The sequence below is a fragment of the Crocuta crocuta genome, unplaced genomic scaffold (assembly GCF_008692635.1).
Source record: "Crocuta crocuta isolate KB4526 unplaced genomic scaffold, BGI_CrCroc_1.0 scaffold1, whole genome shotgun sequence".
Classification (NCBI taxonomy): Eukaryota; Metazoa; Chordata; class Mammalia; order Carnivora; family Hyaenidae; genus Crocuta; species Crocuta crocuta.
The window spans coordinates 6,001,151-6,018,275 of NW_027527930.1; the positions used below are offsets into that span (position 1 = coordinate 6,001,151).

At 39.5% G+C, this 17,125-nt stretch overlaps 1 protein-coding gene across 1 annotated transcript; it reads left to right on the forward strand.

Moving 5' to 3' along the window:
• The first annotated feature begins 6,043 nt into the window (after positions 1-6,043).
• On the forward strand, positions 6,044-14,091 carry EPGN (epithelial mitogen). The gene is made up of 5 exons (XM_077751263.1): positions 6,044-6,306; positions 6,879-6,968; positions 9,617-9,737; positions 10,477-10,629; positions 12,057-14,091. The coding sequence occupies exons 1-5, from the start codon at positions 6,264-6,266 to the stop codon at positions 12,109-12,111; spliced, it is 462 nt and encodes a 153-aa protein (XP_077607389.1). The 5' UTR covers positions 6,044-6,263; the 3' UTR covers positions 12,112-14,091.
• The last annotated feature ends 3,034 nt before the right edge of the window (positions 14,092-17,125 follow it).

Genomic DNA, 17,125 nt, shown 5'->3' on the forward strand with positions numbered 1-17,125 from the left:
TAGAGGCTTGTAATTAATATTTCAATTGTGTAATAAAAGCAATTTGAAGAATACCTGTCTTCTTTTTCCTTAAGATATTTATAAGTTTTTTTGTTCATGTTTGTTACCTATTTCTTTTTTCTTTTTTTTTTTTTTTGTACTTTCATGTTTTTATTTAAATCCCAGTTAGTTGACTAGAGTGTAATATTAGCTTCAGGAATAGAATTATTACCTACGCTTTACAGCATGCTGGGGAAATGTATAAGTTTTTAAACATCCAAGAAAAGGGTTTATAGCCCATTCTACCATCAGTCCAGACCAGTCTTTGTCCGATAACACCAACAGAAGTTTTAATTCAAAGCCCCCAAGCAAACATTTCAGAAAGGGCCTATTGTATTCATAAGGGCCCCAATTCCCCAAACACACAAAATGACCCAAAGTACATGTACATGGAAAAAGATGAAGTCTGCAGTTTTGAGAATACCACCTCAAACCCTCAACGTGCAGGAGGAATTATTTTTGAAAGGGTTCTACCCTTTGGGTTAAAATTCAAGAGTGAGCCTTTCTAGAAACAAACTAAAGTACCGTAAAAGAAAAATTATTCTGACATCTGTTCAAAATGGTAAGAAAGACTTTATCTAAGACTATTGCCCTGGGATCAAGACTATTGGGGCACCTGGGTGGCTCAGTCGGGTAAGCATCTGACTTCAGCTCAGGTCATAATCTCACGGTTCGTGAGTTTGAATCCCACATTGGGCTCTGTGCTGACAGCTCAGAGCCTGGAGCCTACTTTGGATTCTGTGTCTCCTCTCTCTGCCCCTCCCCAACTTGCTCTCTGTCTCTCAAAAATGAATAAACGTTAAAAGATTTAAAAAAAAGAAAGACTATTGTGGGACACCTGGGTGGCTCAGTCGGTTAAGCATCTGACTCTTGATCTCAGCTCAGGTTATGGTCTCGTGGTTCATGAGTTCAAGCCCCACATCAGGCTCTGTGCTGATAGTGCAGACCCTGCTTGGGATTCTGTCTCTCCTTCTCTCTGCCTCTCCCCCACTTGTGCTTCCTTTCTCTCAAAATAAATAAATAAACATTATAAAAAAGAGTGTTGCAATAGAGAAGATTGAACTGAGCTCCAAATATAGCCAAGGTAGCTATGGATCTATATCCAATGAGCAGGAGGAGCAGTGGATGCAAAATTACTATAAGAGAAACTTGATTGGATTTCAAGGGTGGGGGGAGTCTTGCTAAACTAGCTTACCAGGATTTTTGCTAAAGGCAGACCAGATATAAAGGGTGAAGCATGGGGAACTTGATCAGATATAGGGTTGGGGGGTCTGCATAAACTGATGGAGCAGGATTCTTTGCTAAAACTGAGCTCATCAGGCCTAGTTGAGAAGAGGACTCAGAGGAGTCTGAGTCAAGAAGGAAGCCTTTGGGAGCGCCTGGGTGGCTTAGTCGGTTAAGCGTCTGACTTTTGCTTAGGTCATGATCTCGCGGTTCATGGGTTCAAGCCCCATGTGTGCAGACTGCCAGCTCAGAGCCTGGAGCCTATTTCAGAGTCTGTATCTCCCTCTCTCTCTGACCCTCCCCTGCTCACGCTGTCTCTCTCTCTCTCTCCTAGAAATAAATAAAAATATTAAAAAAAAAAAAAAGGAAGCCTTGTCAGCGCATAAAGGAGATGAAGTTGGTTCACTGGTACCACAACCTTATGTATGGATATTTGGGGTGCATAAAAGATAGATGCTGGCCATGCAGAAGAGCCTTGGAGAAGTAACTTCTTTCTGTAAATATCTGTAAAAAAGATCCTGAAGAATTAAGGGGGATTGAACAATAATACAAAGATACAGTTTAGCATATATATATGAAGGAGTTTAGCATATATATATGAAAGCAAGAGTCACAGTCAGACTAAAATGAAAAGTGTGTGTTGGAGAGTGGTGGAAATAGAGCTGGATAAGTATGCAGAGATAGATTAGAGAGAGCCTGGATAATTTACTCCATGCTTAGTAAGTTAGGAGAATTGTAGTTAGAGCCTGGAAGATGTTTTCTTCGGTTAACATGAGGAAGTTGTAGAGGGGAGCTGATGTGGAGAAGAGATATGTTTACTTTAAGACATGTTGAGTATGAGGCGATGACATAATCCATAAATAGAAGTCCTGACATAATATCAGTCTGGGAAGAGAATAAGAATTCATGGCTAGTGATGAAAATTCAGGACTTGGTAAAGTGTATTGGTCACTAAATTCTGATCTTGTGGACCATTACACACAGCTTGTGTTTTTCTAGTGCTGTTCAGTAATAAGAACTATCCTTAAGAGAGCACCATCACGTGCTAAATGCTTTGATTTTTTGTTGTTGTTATTGACAATCTCCATTTTATAAATGAAGAAATTGACCCTTGGAGTTATTAAAAAGCCCCAGCCAGGGCTAAATGGATAGTAGACGTGGAATTGGAATTCAAAGCAAGGTCTGGGATGATGGGAGCCAGAGCTCACTCTTTTCATGATATCATGTTGCCTTCCTCAGTGCCCTCCCCCACCTGAAATCATCTCTCTTATTATACATCTAAATCTCACTTGATATTTAAAGTTCACGTCACATGAAACTGCCTTGAGAATTTGATTCAATCCCATCCCTGAACTCTCATGTGTAACTTTCCGTACACATTCATGGCACTTATTAGTTCCTACCCAGTCCTGCAGTTACATATGTGCCTTCCTTAACTCCCTTCAGGTCCTTGAGGCCAGATGCCAGGAATGATTTGTCTATTTTTCTTGCTAACATCACACCCAGCCCAGTGCTGTGGATGTTGTGGACATTTAATATTTTATGGGTGAATAAATGAATGATTGAAGGAATGGCAACCACATCCATGAGAATTACATAATAGGTTGAGAAAGAGAGAGAGAAAACAATGGACTGGGATGACAATTTCCTGACAATATCTTGCAATAGATTTTGGTGGAGTTACTGAAAGAGCAAGAAAGAAAGAAACAAAAGAAAGGAAAGGAAAGGAGAAGAAAAGAAAGAAAAGGAAGTGAGGGGAAGGGATGAGTAGGGAAGGAAGGGAGGGGAAGGGAAGGGAAAGAAGGGAAGGGCAGTGAAGGGAAGACACTTTCAGACACTTTCAGGGATGGTGTGACAAGAGGAGAGAGACGAATAAATTAAAAAGACAGGAAAAATGGTAGGAGGGAAAATTGACCGTGGAGTGCTGCAGCTCTTAGCCTTCATTCCCCTTTCTCTTTTCAACCTGCTCCAATGTGTGTCAAGAATGAGTGAAGGTATCAGTGAGGCCACCTTACAATACCCATCTCCCCATTCTTCAGGATTGAGGAAAGGACTTTTTGTGGGAGGATTGAAGAAGCCAAGGCAGGAGACCCTCCTGAAGAGAATGTAAGTGGGATCCATCAGTAGGAGTCCTGGAGGAAAGATCCATGTGAGCTGACTAGAGCTATTTTCCACTGTGAGCCTTCAGGAAAGTGGGAGGGGAGTTTCTTTTCTTTTCTTTTTTTTTTTATGCTTCTATTTATTTTTCAGAGAGAGAGAGATCACTAGTGGGAGAAGAGCAGAAAGAGAAAGAGGGAGACACAGAATAGAAAGGAGGCTCAAGGTTCTGAGCTGTCAGCACAGAGCCTGACGCGGGGCTCGAACCCACGAGCTATGAGATCATGACCTGAGCTAAAGTTGGCCACTTAACCGACTGAGCCACTCAGGCGCCCCAGGAGGGGAGTTTCTGTGTTATGTGGCCCAATTCATCAGAGTGGGGAAACATCAGGAAAGAGCATCGTCCATGTCTCTCAGCCCAGACATGAGTGAAAACCACAGTTCATTTAATATTTAGATTCTTAGGATAGAGGTAATTTATTTAAGGTTGGATTATAGGAGATAATTCAGAGAATTCCTCTGGGATCAGTATACAGATTCCTAGCAGAGCACGCAGCTGGGGAAATAGAAAGGACATGTGATCTGGAATCTGGACATGGATTCAAGTCTTGACTCTAGGCTATGTCCTTTGGTAAGTCACTTAATTTTTTTGAGTCTCCATTCCCCAGTTGTCATAAGGGATTGAAAGAAGCCCTATTGTTTATTACTTTATTCACTCAAGATGGAGTCATTAGGTGTATAGTATATGTTAGGCACTGTATTTCTTGGAGCTAAGACCACTCTGAAGAAATACTCGAGATGTGCATGAAAACCCTCTGCAAAACGCAAAGCTCTATGCAAACCCCAGTTAACAGTTACAACCAAGATGGCTGTTGTGCTATGTCCCCGCCTTACAAATAAAAATATTTCACATTGGACCTGGCATCTCCTTTCAAAAACCGCCATTGGTTGTAATGGTTTATTTAACCCTTCATAAATGTTTTCTTCTTCAATTCACACCAGAGGTGCAGAGGCTGATTATTTGATTTATAACTCAAATATTATTGTTCTGGGGAAAATACTGATCCAGAAATGATCTTCATAATAAAGAAAACTCACAAAAGTAGAAATACAAAATGCAGGCACATTTAAAGTAAGCCAAGTGCAATACATTCTTTTAACTTTAAAATGATGACTCCTGTGGTGATTGCCCAAGTTATAATGAATTCAACAAGCTCATTCTTGTGTGATTTCTACAGCCAAATTCATATTTCAATAGTAAAAGAGATCCGTTCTGGTAAACCAAATTTGCTGGATGGACACGCTGCAAGTGGTAACCTATCTTGACTAAAACAGGTTTTCAAGGTACCGAAAATGTGAGCAATTGAAATTCCTGGTAGAAAAGCACAGCACCTACAGTGCAACATATTTACATAAGTTCCTTGTAATAATTTGGGGCAGGTGAAAATTTATGGGAAGCTCCTACAGTCACAAAATCTAATAGGAACAATCATCTGTTTTGGCGTTTAAAATGCCACTGTAATAATTACAGCTAAGTTAACAGTGAGAAATTTTTTTTAATAAAAAATTAAATTAAAAAACGTTCATTTTTGGGAGAGAGACAGCACGAGAGGGGGAGGGGCAGAGAGAGGGAGACACAAAATTGAAAGCAGGCTCCAGGCTCCAAACTGTCAGCACAGAGCCTGACGTGGGGCCACATCGAACCCACAAGCTGTGAGATCTTGACCTGAGCCCAAGTTGGAAGCTTAACCAACTGAGCCACCCAGGCACCCCAACACTGAGAAAAATTTGAAGGTAACGTTAAACTTAACACTTTCTATTCATTAGGGGTACCCAGATAGCCCAGTCATCTGAGTGTCCAACTCTTGATTTGGGCTCAGGTCATGATCCCAGGTGCATGGAATAGAGCCCTGCCTGGAGTTCTGCATAGAGTGTGGAGTCGGCTTAGGATTCTCTTTCTCTCTCCCTGTACCCCTTTCCCCAACGCACCCTCTTCTCTCTCTCTCTAAAAAATAAAAAGCAAACAAAACTTTCTATTCATCAGATATACCAAACCTAAATATGTTATCTTAGTGGAGACATCATAAATATCATCATCATCTTGGTACTTGACTGGTCGTCTCTAGCCTAATCATTGGAACACAGATTGAAGCACTATAGTCCTAAAGAGATTGGTAGCACATTCCATTTACTGGAAAAATCTTAAATGGCAGAATGACATAAAGGTAAATGTTATGCTATTAAAAATAATTATCTTTACAGAGCTTGTAAATAGCAATATGAAGTAGCAAAAAATAAAATGGAATATCAAACCTCGGTGTTTATACAGATTTAATTTTTTTTTGCAGATTTAATTTTCTCCCCTGCCACTAAATTACAAAGTAATTTGATTTGAGATAGAACGCAGTCTGTCCTGAAAGGTGGTGTAACTGACTGCAGTTTCAGAGATGTTTGATTCACTTAGAGGTTATGCAAATAATCAGACACCCCCCCCACCACCCCCCCCCCCCGCCTTGTTGGAATCCTACATAGGTCCCTAGTAACCTTGGAGATTGGTATAATTCTGTTCGCAGCAATGGGGCCTTTCCTGAATTGAGATTCTTTTTTGTTGTTTTAAATACTTTTACATACACGATTATGCCCACAGGTAACAGGAAACCAGTGTTTCAAAAGAAAACTTGATCACAGTGCTAGATAATGAAGGAATCCTAAATAAGTGTGTGAGCGCCTCAAGGGCTTTACCTATAGCTCCTGCCAAAAGTACATATTTTTTTGATTGGTAAGAACGGCAGGTGACGCTTCATGAAATATAAATGCAAGAAAGACTCTCGGCAGAGCTCCATAAAAACCTTCTACCAGTCAGTCTGGAAGGATAAGAAAGATATTGTTAACAACAGCTGGAAATGGCTTTCGGAGTGTCAGTATCAGTCTATCTCTTATTCAAAGGTAGGTGGTTTGTTTTTGTCTTGTTAATTTTGTATCAGTGTAGAATATGAATAGGATTTGTTCTCTCTGTTCCAGTGAGAAGTTGGCTTTTGACAGTCGTTCTTCACGACAAAGAACAGAGCAAGGAATCTGTGAATTAATTGAGTTTTATTATGTAATACAGACTCGGCTCCTAACAGATTATGATACCCTCTTTTTTGAGACCTGTGTGTTTGCTTTCTACAACTGAGGAGTGGTTGATACATTTTAACCACTTTGCCATAGCATCCTTGTGATTGAATTAGTATATAAATGAATCCACGTGCTCTTAAAAATGACTGTATTTCTGTTTTCTGTGATTATAAGGTAGTCAGGGGAATAGGTATGAATGAGAAACTGTCAGGAAGCTGTCCTAATCAGGTTATGGTTTTCAAATGTAAATGAATTAAGAATAGAACAGAAGTGAGAATAAGCAGAGTAAGAGTACCTTTTGATCTGTTGCTTGTACATAACCTTCTATCTGTTGCTTGCACATAGAAGGAGGCTCACCTGCTAAACGTGCCTTCCCCCCAAACCCCCACCCCTTCATATAGCAATGACAGCCTTGACTGAAGAAGCAGCGGTGATGGGAACACCTTCAAACACAACCCAGCAGAGTAACTGGACAGTTAACAAAACAGAAGGTATTTTCTTCACACTGTTGTATTTTAAGTGATTTCTTTTTTTTACCTTTTGAGAGAACTTTGGATTGTGATAAAAAGCAACATTGGAGATTTTTTAATGGGTATTTCATTATTAGGCAATCAACTCTTTTTAGCAGGATGCTATTAAATAGACGTGACAGGTAAATATGCCAGCAAAGACATACCTTTTAAATATTGCCTTCTGGTTGACTCCAGGTTGGTTCCTAAGAACCCATTTGTGTTCTGAGGAAGTTAGTCCCCATTTGGGCATTTTTGATGACTGATATTTTAATATCATATTTTAATCTATGACTATGACTTTGCAGGCAAAGAAATTAGGATAAGGTGAAGCCTCAATCCATCTTTGGAAAGATCTTTTTTCTTGTTTTGCTTTGGGGGCGGTTTTGTTGTCATTTTAACAAATGCTCCATTTCCTAACCATGTGTACCCAACTTTTATTGTTGATGGTGATGGTATATTTTCTTTCCTATATTATTACTCTTATTGTTATTATTAGAATAGCTTCTAGCTGCTGTTATTTGAACTCTCAGAGGTGAACTTGGAAAGTTTGTTACCTGCCAAGACCTATGTACCGGGTGGTTATGATTCTCACCCAAATCACCACCCACTTTTGTGAAGATTGGTGATGCGACAGGACAGAGGAAACACCATAGCTTATGCTCAGAGCCAGGCAAAGAAAAGAAGATCATGTCAAATGATTTGTTTCTGAATACGAAAGATAGTAATATTTAAGTATGCCTCATTTTACCAATAATTTTAAATTAAAAAATTCACTTAAAATAGTTTGCCAATTTTTAAAAATATCTATCCATTTTCAAAACAAAATCTGTGTAAGGTTTAGAATAATTTTTAGCCAACTTCTTCATGTCTTCTGAGCCATGAGGAAAGATCTTCACTGGAAGATAATGCTGTAGAAAATCCAAGTGGAGCTTTTTCCCAGTGTCTGAGTTCAGAGCAATAAGCCCAGCACCACCTTCTTACTTCCTTAGGAGTGAAATTCAAGTAAAGTTTTCCAAGTTACAGATGGTAATAACGGAAACCAGGGCGTCAAATATATCATCTCTACAGTTGTCCTTTGCTTTCTTGTTGGAGAACTTTAGTTTTTCCATTTTTTAATTAATTTAAAAATCTGCACCCAGGATCTTAGGAAATTTTTCATCAACTTGAAACCAATATTCTTCTTTTGGGGGGAAAGAGAAGTCTCTCTGGCATATTCTTTGGAGATATCTTCTTTCAGTTCTCACATTTCCTAGGAAATCCTGGTGCAGGAGCGGCTAATTCAACTAATTTAGTCTTGAAGCAGGAAGAACCTAGCCCAGTTTATAATGGGAAATTCTCACTGGCTGAGAGTTAGTTGTTAAAATGAGACACTTGATTCACAACACACCACATTTACCAAGATTAAGGAGAATTTTAAGGTGATATTGTGTGTTCTTAATAAAAATGAAGTTATATGACACAGTATCTTATTGGTGACTTAGTACCTAAGATTTAGTATTTCAATATAAAAAATATTCCTTTTTAGATTTTTTCCCCCTTAAAACAAATAGGGAGGATTCTGTTAATCTACTTAGCAAGGCAAATATGGTATGGTATATGTAACATGATGACTAAGGATGAGGAGATATGTTTATTCATAATAATGACAAAATAAAACACCACTGATGCTGCTTGGGACAAATTTAAAAATCAGTCATTAAATTTTTTACCAAAACAGGGCCCAATTATACAGCTTTACACAAGTGTATCCCCACTGAATATACCCCAAGGATGGCATAGGTATATGTCTTCTGTACATCAGGGAATGAGGAGGAAACATCCTGAAGTGTATTCTTTTTGCTGAAACCCAGCTTCCCAAAAGGAAGCTTCCCATACAGAGGCTTCTGGACACTTGACCACAAGAGTTTTACCAGATGTGGTCATTTGCATAGTGTTAGAAGTCAAAACCCAGATTTTCTCATTCTGTGTCCAGGGCTTTTCCCACTATCTCGAAATGTCTCATTAACTGAGTAAAATTTCCAATTAACATTCAAAGGTGTTGTCTCAACTCTGTGAAAATTAACCCATAACTTGTTTCTGGTTCTTGTATAGGTCATAACAACGCATCTTTTGTAATGAGGCACAGTGCTCCCTTTTCAATTACCTTCTCAGTGGTAGCCCACAAAAGAGGAAACGGGGAAGTCTCATCTTGTTTGGAGAGTTCATTATCCCTATAAATCCAAGTTTCCTAAGTGCTGACTCTCGGGTGTAAAGGGGAGAATAAAAAATTGGGTGCAATCTTCGACATTTATTAGTATTTGGGGAGACTTGCTCAACACAGCCTGCTAAAATGAGAATCAATGCTGCCACCTTTTGGCAAACTTGTATCTATACCTTATTATGCAGCTTCTAGAGAATAGAAGTCATCAATCCACCTCCATCCCCTAGTGAATTAGTGATGTATCTAAATTAGTGATGTTAACCTAAGCTTTGTGAAAATAACCTGCTGATGGAATCAGCCAATATTTTAAATGACAGAGAACCTAACGAATATTCTTCGAAATAAAGGTCTCTTTACATGTGTGTAACAAATCTACTATAAGAGGGCGACCCACTTCATCTGTTAATATTGTATGTTCTTTTCCTAGCTGACTACACAGAAGGGCCCATAGCCTTGAAGTTCTCACATCCTTGCCTGGAAGACCACAATAGTTACTGCATCAATGGTGTTTGTGCCTTCCATCATGAGCTGGAGAAAGCCATCTGCAGGTAATTGCAAAGAACTTCCCAAGTCCTAGATCTGGGAGGAGATACATTTATGTTTCACATAATGTTTCTGTGTGTTTCACCTAGTACATTTCCACACACCTCGCTCTTATCTGGTAAAAAGGGTACATCATCTGAACATGACTCACTATATTTGAATATCTAAGGAGTCTTTTTCTAAACTACCTAACCCTCATTACTCAAAAATATAGCTCCCACATTAGCAGCTTCTATGTAACCTGGGAGCTTGTTAGAAATGCAGAAGCTTATGCTTCGCCTCAAGTCTACTGAATCCAAATGTGCGTTTTAGCAACTATAAAGAGGATTCTGAGTTTTCACAGGGTTCATTACATGATGAGATGAAATAGACTATAGCGAAAACACTTTAGGAATATAAAATTCTAGAGCAATTAAGTACTATTTTTATGATCATTGGTTTGCTGGGTGATTAATTTCCTACGAAAGAGTATGTTAATAATTTTCTAGATCGACTCTTGCAAGCAGACTACCTTTCCCTTCTACCAATGAGAGAAGTGTATTCACATTAATACAGAGCCTTAATGAATTGATTATTGTAAAGTATATAGCTTCTTCAATACATTTAATAGTTGGCTTTCATTTGAATTTTCCTCCTTAAACGACTTATTTTCTACTGAAATTTTTCATTCTTTGAAATTGACCATTTCTTTGAATTTCTATCACGGTGAGTTTTAAAATTATATATTCTTTTCTTTTTTTAAAGGTGTTTTACTGGTTATACTGGAGAAAGGTGTGAGCACTTGACCTTAACTTCATATGCTGTGGATTCTTATGAAAAATACATTGCAATTGGGATTGGTGTTGGATTATTATTAAGTGGTTTTCTTGCTATTTTTTACTGCTACATAAGAAAGAGGTATGAGAAAAAAGCAAAATATGAAGTCACTGGGCACTTGGTCACTTAATGAATATTTATTGAGCCCCTGCAATGTACCAAGCACTGACAAGTATAATTTTTTAGTGAAAAATGGCTGCAAATCTGGCAACTTCCTACGTAGATTTGTTTTGATGCTTTTTCTTATAAACACAGACAAGCAGTAAAGATCTACCTGCAATTGCAATAGAATAGCCCCAATTTATAATCTCCCAATTTATAATAGCTCCCAATGTATAATACTTGTCTCTGTCTGCCTACATCAAAGTTTTAGGGAGGACAGTAAGCCCCACAAGAGTAGAGATTAAGTGTATCTTGTTCACAGTTATGTACCAGCGCTAAATACCATGCCTGGCACACAGTAGACACCCAGAAAATTTGTGTTGAGTGAACAATTCTAGAAGTGAGTATTAAATGAATGAAAATGTATGATAAGCATGGGCCACGTTCTTTTCAGACATCAGCTGAGGGTTTATTCAGGAGATTCTGTCTACTGCTAAAAACCTAAGAAAAGAAGCTGGATACACAAGTTACTTGTGTGTTCTTATTTCTATTTTATCCACACTGATGATTTTTTTCTGAAATCCATGTAACTAGGAGAACATCAAGAGATAATATGAGATGCATTAAAGAAAATGTGTAAATACATTTCCTTTGCAGTAGCCTACTAAGTTGTCATTTTTAAAATGACCAAGACCGACTGCACAAAATAAGAAAAAGTTTGTTTGCTTAATAAGTGCATCTTAGAGTAACATCTGTTATGTCAATTGTAGATTAATTGATATAAAATCTGTTATATCAGTTGCCTAAGAGACCAAGAAAGGCAAAAAAGAAGAAAATGAAGTAAGCCTTTTAATGTTAACAAGATGGCAGTCTGAGGTCAAGTTCCTTAGAAGCAAAACCTAAGATGGGAATTCTTGTGCAAGTCGTTGGCAGAGGGAATTCCCTAAGGTGATCCCTGTAATGGAGTACAGAAAACTAGAACAGAGAAGAAAGTGAGCAGAGACGTGGCTTTAGCTGAAGTCTGGCTTTAGCTGGATTTCACAGGGAGATCTAGGGTATGAATGGCATGGTAGACGTTTCCCAAGAAGGTGAGGGATCTTGGTTTTAGTGCCGTGTGTCATCAAGCATGGGTGGCAGGATGCTCCTGGTGGGAAAGGAAGTAAGAGCTTGGAATCTCCCAGGAATCTTCAGGCTAGGTGCTCTGTTGGTCAAGGGCTACCCTCTGGAGAAGGATTTGGCTGTGAGCCAGTTAACAGGCATAGCCATTGGGGGATGGGCACACTGGTGGGGAAAGGGGACTTGGGTGGAGAACCAAGAGCAACTGTTATACCAGAGCATATATATCATTCTCAATAAACCGTGCAAAAGGCCGTCAAACTCACACAGAAACCAATGTTCTATTTTAGGTGTCTAAAACTGAAATCACCTTACAACGTCTGTTCCAGAGGAAAACCGCTGTAGGGCCCTTGTGAAAAATTTCCGTAAGGCATTTATAAAAATCAGTGGGCCCCAAATCAAAATCTTCCAATGAAACAACAAAAGTTCCCAAGCTGACTGGACTTGAAAATAATGGAAGTTGGGATCGTGATGAAACGAGAGTAAATTTCAACAATGGTCTTCAGACTTTGCCGTCGTTAGGGTGCCATGGGAGCCGAGTGAACGAGCCACTGTGACCGAAGCCAAGTTCACAGTCCTACTCTGGGTGTGCTGCTGTTGTTGTGTGGTTATTGTTCTAACGGCAGAAAGACTGAGCTTCATGCTTCTGACCATGTCAGATGTGAATTCTCACAGGAATAATTACCAACCTTGCAGCAAGCCAAAGCAATGCCAAGCTTGGGTTCTTCATGTCCTTGCTACCACCAGTATTTTAGACCGCTGCTCTAGGGACCCAGTTCCAAACATGCCCTTTCACAGTGTCTAAGGGGACGTGATGTCGATGGCCAGGACAAGGTCAGTGTTATGACACTTCCAGTGACGCAGGCATGGGCCTGAAGTCTACACCAGGGATAAGAAAATGGAATATCCAATGCAAACATAAATCATGCCCAGCTCATGACAACACTACGTAGCCTTTCTCTGTGAAATATGGAATAAGCTAAAGAGTTTTTGCTGACTAAAAGCTATCTGGATATTGAGCCCTGAGTAGGTGGAACATTTCTGTTTCTGCATGGATTATAAAGCTTTGTGTTGGAGTCAATGGTCCCCTAATGTTTATGTTCATCACCTCTTCCTATTGTTAGTGGAATTACCTGGTGACTATCCATTTAGACTGAAATTCTAGAATTCTACTAATTAATAATTACCATTGGCACTGAAATAGAAACTGAAGAATTGGACGGAATTGTTTCACCAACAGCATGTGGAAACTTTCTCTGCCATTTCTGAATACTTGATAGCAGATTTGCACTTAGCAAGAGAAAATGGAACAATGACAGAAATGCTTATAGGGGAATTAGGGTCGCTTCCTCTTTAATTATACTTCTTCCACATAAGTCGAATTATCTTACACAGGTCCTTTAATTTCTTCGGGTTTTGGCTTTATTTTCTCCAAGGCCCTGATAGTTTTGAAAGTTTGACAGTGGGTCAAGAGAAATTTTTCCATATTTGTTCTGCAAGTGGAATTACTTTCACCACCTCCTCTGTCCCCCATGCCACATCTAACCCCAAAACACACCACCAGATATCATCTTAGTGGCCTGTTTTAGTGTTTGGTTTGCACTAAAATCATGTAAAATTTTGTTTTTAAAGGAAGTGAAACATGGAATTAAAGAATAATAATATTTACCAGTGTTCTCTTGGATTCAGTCTAAAACTATGGACTTTTCCCCCCTCCATCATGATGTAGATAAGTGAAACAATACTGATCACAAAGGTTAAAGGAGGATCAAAGACGAATGTTTTTACAATGGTAACAAGACTTTCTCTTCTATAATGACTTTTCATTCGCTCCTAAACAAAACTTTACATGATGCTTTCCTTTGAGAAGAAGGCACTTTGCCAGCTTTGTTTTTCCTTCATAAGGAATTTAATGTGGATGAATTACGCATCAGCATTTTCTGCTTGTCCTTACAAAGTATGCAAAGGTTACATCATACCAAAAAGTGGGGAGGTGAAGTTTCCTCCCAGTGACTCCAGCGACCGCACCTAGAAAGCTATGTTCTTCCTGAGCATTTCAAAAAGGTGTTAAAAAGCTGGGGAGAGTCCAGGAAGAAACAACAAACCCTAGTTAAGGACTGCCTCTTGATGAAAGGAAAGAGGAATTAATGCTGGAGTCGGGAGAGGTGATCACCTAAAAAGTTATAAATATCTGCTGCCTATAAGTATTTCTAAATTGTAAACACAATATAATTGAAATTAAAAAATGCCAGACAGAGAATTAAAATGTCCAGATTGCCAAACCCAAACAGAAACCAAGAGGGATTCTGAGTTTTTCAGTGTGGAGGTGTGCATTAACGGTATAAAATCTCCCCAGTGCGGCTGTTCAGACACGTAGAGTGTGGCTTATGAAACGCCATCTGTTTGTGGTCTGTCATACAAAGTAATCTTCTGGTCCCCTGAAGCCTAGAATTCATTTCTCAGGGAGGAATCTCTGGCATTCCCAGGGCAAAATTTACACATGTAAGTAGGACTTATGTGAGACAATGCATATAAATACAAGATGTTCAGCAAACTTTTTCATCTTCTGGTTTTTTTCCTGTATGCAAGAAGACCCTGAGAAAAGCCTGCCAGGGAAGTCCTTGCATCATGACTACATTTTCAGCTATTAGTCATGAATTAGTAGGTGGGGTGGGTCATGTAAGAAAGAAATGAAAACATGTTTCTGGAACCTTTGACTAAAGCAAACAGGCTAAGGGGTTCATCAATTTCATTCATTTCCCATTTTGTCTTCTTCAGGTATCTATCCTTCAGTCTTTGAGAACACATTCGTTAAGTCATCAGTATTCATAAGTGCTTCATTAATTTGCATTTGGGGGCACCTGGATGGCTCATTCAGTTGAGCGTCTGACTTTGGCTCAGGTCATGATCGTACGGTTTGTGAGTTCAAGCCCTATATCAGACTCTGTGCTGACAGCTCAGAGCCTGGAGCCTGCTTCGGATCCTGTGTCTCCCTCTCTCTCTACCCCTCCCCTGCTCATGCTTTCTCTCTCTCTCTCTCAAAAAGAAAAAAGAAAAAATTTTAATTAACATTTGGAGCATGATAGGGTGGGAGCAAACACTATAATTTCAAACATATGTGAGCCAGTAAACTCACAGAAAAGAATAATTATTTGTTATTGTATCTTCTTTTTCCAAATTACTTAAAAAAAAAAAAATCTCTATACCCAACGTGGGGCTTGAACTCACGACCCGGAGATCAAGAGTCCCATGCTCTACTGTCTTAGCCAGCCAGGTGCCCCATCCCAAATTACTTTTTGTATATTTTGTTTTTATAATGCCTGAAGTAGATGAAATTATAACATAGATTATCTTTTAGTGTTTCTGGGCACAATACAAATCTAATCCTTTACTTCTGAAATGTCCATTTTCATGACATCAAGAAGATTTCCATTCATTATATATAATTGAAAAAATGTCTTAAGAAAATAACAAGGCAAACATCAGCAGTTTAAGCTTTTGATGTTGGCCATAAGGACAGTTTTTTCTCTGCAGAAGACCATGAGTAAGCCACCTAACTTCTGGCATTGCAAAATGTAACACACTCTCTGTAGTGTGATGTAAATATTGATATCCTGCAACCCACATTCATGGGAAGGGTTACCAGAATCTCTCTGTTGCAAAACACCACTCTTTATGGCTTACATCATGACTGCATGACATCAGGTTACTAGCATCTGCCAAGATGAACCGGAGGTGTTGAAATTTAATTTGTCAGAGTCTAGCACTGCTAATCTGGGTGAGTCCACATTTCTGTCCAAGCCTTGGCGCGGCCCTATTCAGTAGCATGTTCAGAAGCAGATCTTCCAAACTCAGCTAAAAATTTCTGTTAATTATTTGAATCATGAACACCCAGTTCAGAGTACAAGAGCCTAAGCCATTCATCATCATCAGAATTCAAAGGCTAGCCGCCACCCCCCCCCCCCACCCCCCCACAACCTGGGAGAATATCCATGTGAGTAAATGAGCCCTACCGTTCCACTTCACTCCTCTGCCAAAACTAGACATGATGGATATTCCAGATCGTGGGCAACACCCACAAGCCTCCCAAGAAACATCCCATAAAGATTAGGAATGTGATTATATGGTAACAAGGGGAATTGCATTGTTTCATCAGGTCTTATCTCTAATATATCTCATGACCTTTCTTTATAAGTTTTATGTCTCAGATATCATCGGAGCACCAATCACTTAACTGAAATTTGGTTAGGACCACAGTCAAGCAGGGAACAAACTAGCAGTGCTTTTGATCTTTCAGAAGACGGTAATTAGACTTTACATCTTTCTGGAAAGAATGGCATCTACAGATCTTTAAAATGGCACGAAAATATTGATTCAATATTAAGTCTCCACACAAATCAAGTTTAATGGTGTGATATAGCCACCACTCATGAGCACTTACGATGTTTGAAAAGCATTATTAGCATTTTTTAATTAATCCACACCTGTGTGTAATTGAGGCTCAGAGACAAGGCTATTGCTTTTTCCATGTCACTTAGCCTTTCAGTGGCAGAGCCTAGAACTGAGCCAGGTAGATCTGATGCCCACCTCCCACATCTAAACTCCGTATGATAATGCTTCCCTATATGTTATGGAAAAGATTAATGTTAGTAGTTTGTTTCTTGATGAGCTTAGAGATAATACCCAAGTGGTTTGTATGCAAATGAAAAAAAAAGCTCCTTTCTTTAGAATGTATGAAATAACAACCTTTGTTGGGGATCAACCACAAAAACTCCTTGCTGTCATCTGCTTATTAAGACATGCATTCCATCCTAAGGGTGGGGCCAGAACAGGCTTCATGTGCCCGCTGACAGATGAATGTACATGCCGGGGAGACAGTGTAAACTGCAAATAGACCCTGGTTTATCTTCAAGACTCAGGGGATGAAGAGGTTACTAGGAAACACTTGACTCCAGGCTACGAACAAGGGTTCTCTGGCACCGGTCCCCTAACTGGGGCACACCTGGCTTTGTTTGGTGAGGGGATGAGGAAATGAGTGGTTTTCCCATGATCGACTTCCTTCCCGCCGTGTCACTCACACAATCCTACCCTGAGTCCCACAAATACTTTAAAGAAAGATAGCCAATGGCAGCGGTCCAGCGAGGGGCAAAAATTGGAAGCAACACTAAAAAACTCTACGCAGGGGACGGACACTTGAATGGCCTGTGATCTGGTCCAGCTGCATGCTTATCTAACTCTGTTGGGGCCCTCCGCACATGATATTCTTGCCTGTTAGACTCTAAGTGCTGCCTGTTTGAAAGCTGCATGTGAAAAACACGCAACCTCGACAGCAGATGCAGCCTGCAGATTCATTTCTTTG

Coding starts and splice junctions, on each gene's coding strand:
- EPGN (XM_077751263.1), top strand. CDS start 6,264: ATGGCTTTCGGAGTGTCAGTATCAGTCTATCTCTTATTCAAAG. Junction 9,738..10,476: donor CTGGAGAAAGCCATCTGCAG/GTAATTGCAAAG, acceptor CTTTTTTTAAAG/GTGTTTTACTGGTTATACTG. Junction 10,630..12,056: donor TACTGCTACATAAGAAAGAG/GTATGAGAAAAA, acceptor GTTCTATTTTAG/GTGTCTAAAACTGAAATCAC.